Source organism: Porites lutea, chromosome 2 (genome assembly GCF_958299795.1).
Source record: "Porites lutea chromosome 2, jaPorLute2.1, whole genome shotgun sequence".
NCBI classification, from domain to species: Eukaryota; Metazoa; Cnidaria; class Anthozoa; order Scleractinia; family Poritidae; genus Porites; species Porites lutea.
Window position 1 is genome coordinate 2,115,001 of NC_133202.1, and position 5,000 is coordinate 2,120,000.

At 39.0% G+C, this 5,000-nt stretch overlaps 1 protein-coding gene and 1 long non-coding RNA gene across 3 annotated transcripts in view; one reads left to right on the forward strand and one right to left on the reverse strand.

The window, feature by feature from the left end:
* The window catches only part of LOC140926480 (uncharacterized), an 11,483-nt gene that overhangs the window by 2,096 nt on the left and 4,387 nt on the right, over nt 1-5,000 (reverse strand). The window contains exons 2-4 of one of the 2 annotated variants that reach the window (XM_073376215.1): nt 1,931-2,084; nt 1,180-1,359; nt 361-492 (exon numbers count right to left, since the gene is read on the reverse strand). In XM_073376215.1, coding sequence (XP_073232316.1) covers nt 361-492; nt 1,180-1,359; nt 1,931-2,065 — 447 coding nt within the window. In that variant the 5' untranslated portion in view covers nt 2,066-2,084. The remainder of the gene's footprint in view (nt 1-360; nt 493-1,179; nt 1,360-1,930; nt 2,085-5,000) is intronic. The other variant, XM_073376214.1, reaches the window with a different exon arrangement.
* LOC140927368 (uncharacterized) overlaps nt 2,621-5,000 on the forward strand; it is a 3,239-nt gene continuing 859 nt past the window's right edge. The window contains exons 1-2 of the long non-coding RNA XR_012164560.1: nt 2,621-3,000; nt 4,898-5,000. The exon at nt 4,898-5,000 is cut by the window's right edge and continues 859 nt beyond it. This is a non-coding gene — a long non-coding RNA (uncharacterized lncRNA). The remainder of the gene's footprint in view (nt 3,001-4,897) is intronic.

Consider the following 5,000-nt stretch of genomic DNA (forward strand, 5'->3'; position numbering starts at 1 on the left):
ATACGACACTCACAAAGGTGACATACGGAAAATACGCCACTCGGGTCCCGGATGAAGTGGCGTATGGAATCTACGAGTGGTTTAGTTCCCAGTAAAACACTCTCCTCCATATAATAAAACATGTTATTTTCACATGTGAAGATGTTTTCCAAGTTTTCGCACGAAAGCTCATGATCACTTGGTATTTCATTGGTGTCGATAAAATAAATAGAGGTAACAAATACAAAGATTATGTGAACATTTTACAGGGACCCAATTTTTTGTCCCCTGAATAGAGGTGTCCCTTGAATAGAAGTTGTCGCCTGAATGGAGGTGCCAAAAAAGGAGAGGGTTTCACTGTAGTTTGAAATTCCTACATACCGCTGCTGCACTCAGCTTATCTACTGAATGTCCAATATAGCGACCAATGTCGTTCAATTCCCTGGCATCATCAGCTATCAGAGATGAACTGATCAAAAGAAGCACTGCCACAACAGCAGAGAAGATAATAACCTGCAATGCAATTTCAAGAATGTTACAGCGTTTAACGAGCTGTATTTTGGTTTCTACATGAACTGCAGTAATTGTAGGTAACCATAAATGGCAAAATGTGTACCAAAAACATCAAGGAACAGTACGCTGCCTTTTATTCCTAGCGAAAAAATATGCTTTCCTGAGTTTCGGCATGCGCATACAGCAGTGGCATGCTACTTCTCTTTACCAGCCTGTTGCAGGCGTTCGGATTGTGGGAACGGCGCAAAAAGATTTGAACAGGAAAAACAGAGAGCTCGAGGGGGGGGCGTCTTTCCTTCCTTTTTATTTCCCTCGCTCTCTGACCACTCCACTATCTGAACGCCTGCACTTTTTACGAGCATTTCCTCCAGTAAATGGCCTTAACAATTGTAATTTCGAGCAATATAACGTGTTGCGTATTTCGAATATGTAATGAGAAAACTGAGTCTTTAAAGCTTTTGGCGCCAATGGAGGATCTTGTGACAAATTTAAAAATTGCAGAGGATGACTCAAAATTTCGCTACAGAAACATACTGTTTGTATAATGTAACCGTCCCAAGTGCCGTGGGCAGGTGGTGTTTGCTATTGATGGGAAAGTTGACTTAGATGACAACACCAAACAAAGGGCTAAGAGATGGCTTATCACCGTATTCAACGATGTAATTATTTTCATAATATGAGACTTACCGGCAAGTTCCAGTCAATATTGACATTGATCACCGAAATCACGTTGAAGGCAAATAGAACAAATATGGCGATAACCAACAGCCAGGAGGTGACGGTGACAAAGAGAAAAAAGTCCATCCGACCCCAGGAAGATGAACCTTTAAAGTCGGCAGCCAAGGCAAACGCTATCATCAACAAGAACTAAAAGGATAAGAACAAAAAATTAACTACGTCGAGAGATAGTTCAAGAAATACGAATGTGGTGAGGGTGCTGGTAACGACTTATCTAAAACGATAGCAGATTTTACATTTGTGTCTTTAGATCGAGTGAAAGAGAGGCAGGAGTTGTGTTTGTTTGAAAAAGGTAAAATAAAAGAAAAAGAAATCCAACAAACTTGCGATTGTTGGGAGACCAAATTCTGTTTTCCTGCAACGTTTTTATAGCTCAAACGGTTTAAACGGTCAAGGGCTAGATAGGTTGCCTTGAAAGGGAGCACTTTTTGCTTGCAGCTCACATGGCGAAATCATTTCTATTTTTCCTCTTCTTTTCTTTCCTTTCAGTCTCTCTTTCTCTTCTTTTTTTTTTCTTTTTGCTTGTTTATTTGCTTTTTTTGTTTGACAACGTTAGTGAGGTGTATTTGATCTTATTTTAACACTGTTCCACTAGACAGATAGTTAAACTAATTTGTACTCAGTTAAACTCACGCTTAGCTGAGTTAACTCGCAAATAAGCGCTGTTACGGGGAATTTCTCTTGGTATAGGGGAACTTACAAATTCAACAATTTTGATTATTCCAGGGATTGAAGTTACGTACTCCATGGTAAAACCAATCTGTCCACCACCACCACTACTTTGCTTCTCTGGAGCCTTTTCCGGGTTAGTGCCTTGATTCTCTGGATCCGCCATCTTTTTGAATAAAGGCTATCTAACATTAAAAAAATGTTAAATGATGTGTTAAATAAGGCAAGTTACCAGTAAAACTAAGGGGGAGTTCATCGCTAAGCCGCTGTAGCAGCGTCAAAAGGAGAGTGAACGGGGTTTCAGGGACGGCAAGTGTTAAAAGTGTATGCGGTATTTTCATGCTTTTTGACTTTACTCTTGACTATCCTTCTCTATTTTTGAAACGAGTGAGATATAGAGGATATTACATGGCCGCGCAGAGATACGAAATCTCTCTTCGAGTGTTGAAAAATATTTCACGAGTGAGTGCAGCGAACGAGTAAAATATTTTTTCAACACGAGAAGAGAAAGTTCGTATCTCCAAGCAGCCATGTACGGGCATGTAATGTTCTAGTTATTACATAAACACTAACGAAATACAAAACCATTTCACTTTAATAGTTTTTTGGTGTGAAAGGCGCGATTTATTATGAAGCCATAGCAACGATGATATTTTCACATGTGAAGATAACATGTTATTTTCACATGTGAAGATAGGAAATTTATTTCTGAAATAAATGGTTTTATGCTTAATGTGACTGATTAATGTGTTATTTCTCCAGTTACTGGGGAGGGGGCGTTCCTGCCATCCGGGACATTATATATTGTGTTTTTAAGACATGAAAGCGAGGCACAAGGCCTCTCTGCTCACTGCAACAAGAAAGTAGGAAAACATTTTTAGACGGTGGGCAGGTTTGGATGCAGGATGCTGGTGATTTATCAGTCTCCTTTGATCTTCTTGGGTTTTATCTACCGAGCATCACCTCTTCTTTGAGATAAGTACTAAATTATTGCCAGATGGCTTACCGCTTACTCTCGGTGCTGTATTGATGTGCACAGATCTGATATGATGTGCGTGCACACGATCGTCTTGTTGATTGCAAGAATTGATACACGTTACGGTCGTTTATGCTAATATAAAATCGAATTCTTCGTTCAATCGGCCAGTTAAATGTTGGCAGTTACACTGGCGTGTATGCTATTCCGTTCTTTGTTCATACTTCGTGGTACCTCGAGTTCATACTTCAGCTAGTTGTATCGCTGGTGTCAACTAGCGCAAAATATCACTCGATCGATATTCAATTTGAAATATTTGTTTTTACCAGCCCAGTAATGGATCCCTTTATTCATAATCTTAGCTGTGTTATGATATGTAAAGGCAATTTATTTTATTGATATTCTGAAGTTACAATTTTTTCACGTTTGAGCCTTTTTGACCTTTGGACTCAGCTTACTTGTAACCTTTAATTATTATCAAAAAAAAAAAAAAGAGAGAAAAAGATACATTATCCAACCCTACCGGCTAAAACTTTATGTTCCATTCCCTCAACGCATTTGCAAGGTTTTAGAAATTACATAGCAACCATTCTTAAAAGTTATCTGGGAGGTATGAGCATAATTTTATTAGGGTTATTGTGTGCTGGTCAATGTCATGTTACGTGTTGTATCGTCATGTTCTGTTGTTTTCCTTTACTCACTGTTGGCGACATTCTGTTGCCAGTGTTTTTCATTGTGAGGATTTGTTCCTCCACGGGAGTAGTTATTTCACGGGTGTTAACTGTTGGAGCCACCCTATTTTCTATGGTGCTAAATATTCAAGCCAACATATTAGTAGCTTTCTCACGGGTGTTAACTGTTTGAGCCACCCAATTTTTTACGGTGCTAACTGTTCAAGCCACCATGTTGTTAGCTTTTTCACGGGTGTTAACGGTTTGAGCCACCCTATTGTCTATGGTGCTATGTTCAAGCCACCATTATTTTTAGTTCTGTCATGGGTGTTAACTGTTTTAGCCACCCTATTTTCTACGGTGCTAACTGTTCAAGCCACCATGTTCTTAGCTTTTTCACGGGTGTTAACTGTGTTAGCCACCCTGTTAAGAACGGTGCTAACTGTTCAAGCCACCATGTTTTTACTTGTTGTGTGAGCATCAGCCACCCCCTTTTGATGGTGCTAACTAGTAGAGCCTCTGTGATATTCCTTCCCTCAGGGGTGATCAATGTTTGGGGCACTGCAATACTATTTATTTTGTTGCAGGTTTAGAAAAATTATAAGGTCCTCCTCATAAATTATTCTATTTTGAAGCTTCATCTTCAGATTTTTAGTGAAGCTGTGTCCTCATATTTTACATTGAGGCTTCATCCTCCTATTTTATTTTGGGGCTTTGTCTTCATAATTTATTTTGAGGCTTTGTCCTCATAGGTTATTTTGAAACTTTGTCCTTGGATTTTAGCTTAAGGCCTCCTCCGCATCATTGTTATGTAATATTATTGAGGCTATGTTCCTCAGTTTGAGGCTTTGGTCCTCGTTGTGGTAGACACATGTTGCTCTTGTTTGTACTGCATATGTGATTTGTTTGCAGGATATGTACACGTGTGATTCATTTCCATTTGTATTTGTGTCTAGGGAAACTGAGGCAAATATTATTTGGTTTGAATTTACCATTCTCATTTTTTGCCTTTGTTGCCAACTTTTTATTCTTTAATTGTGTAATCCACTATTTTGGTTTAGAAGTACATGCAGCTAGATTAATTTTATCTCTGGTTTTTGTTGGCTCCCAAGTTTTGATTTGTGTGGACATTATAGTCCTATGTTGGTTGTGAGGGGACAAAAGGCTTACGCTTCCCTCACCACCTCACATCATTACTTTAACTTTGTGGTCCTTTTGAGGAATTTACTGTTAATTCAGTTTGTTTTGGAGATCCTAATGGATTGACTGATGGTTTATGCAATGTTTATTAATGGTAGCACATTCTAGCCTGTTTACAGAAGTTGTTTTTATTGTTTTCATTTTATTGCAGGTGCTAAGGTATATGCAGGCAGTTCCCTTTCACGGACGCGTTTTCAATGAAGCGAATCTTGGGCAGAGTTCTCTCTTGAGAGAGTCAACACACGTAACTTTGC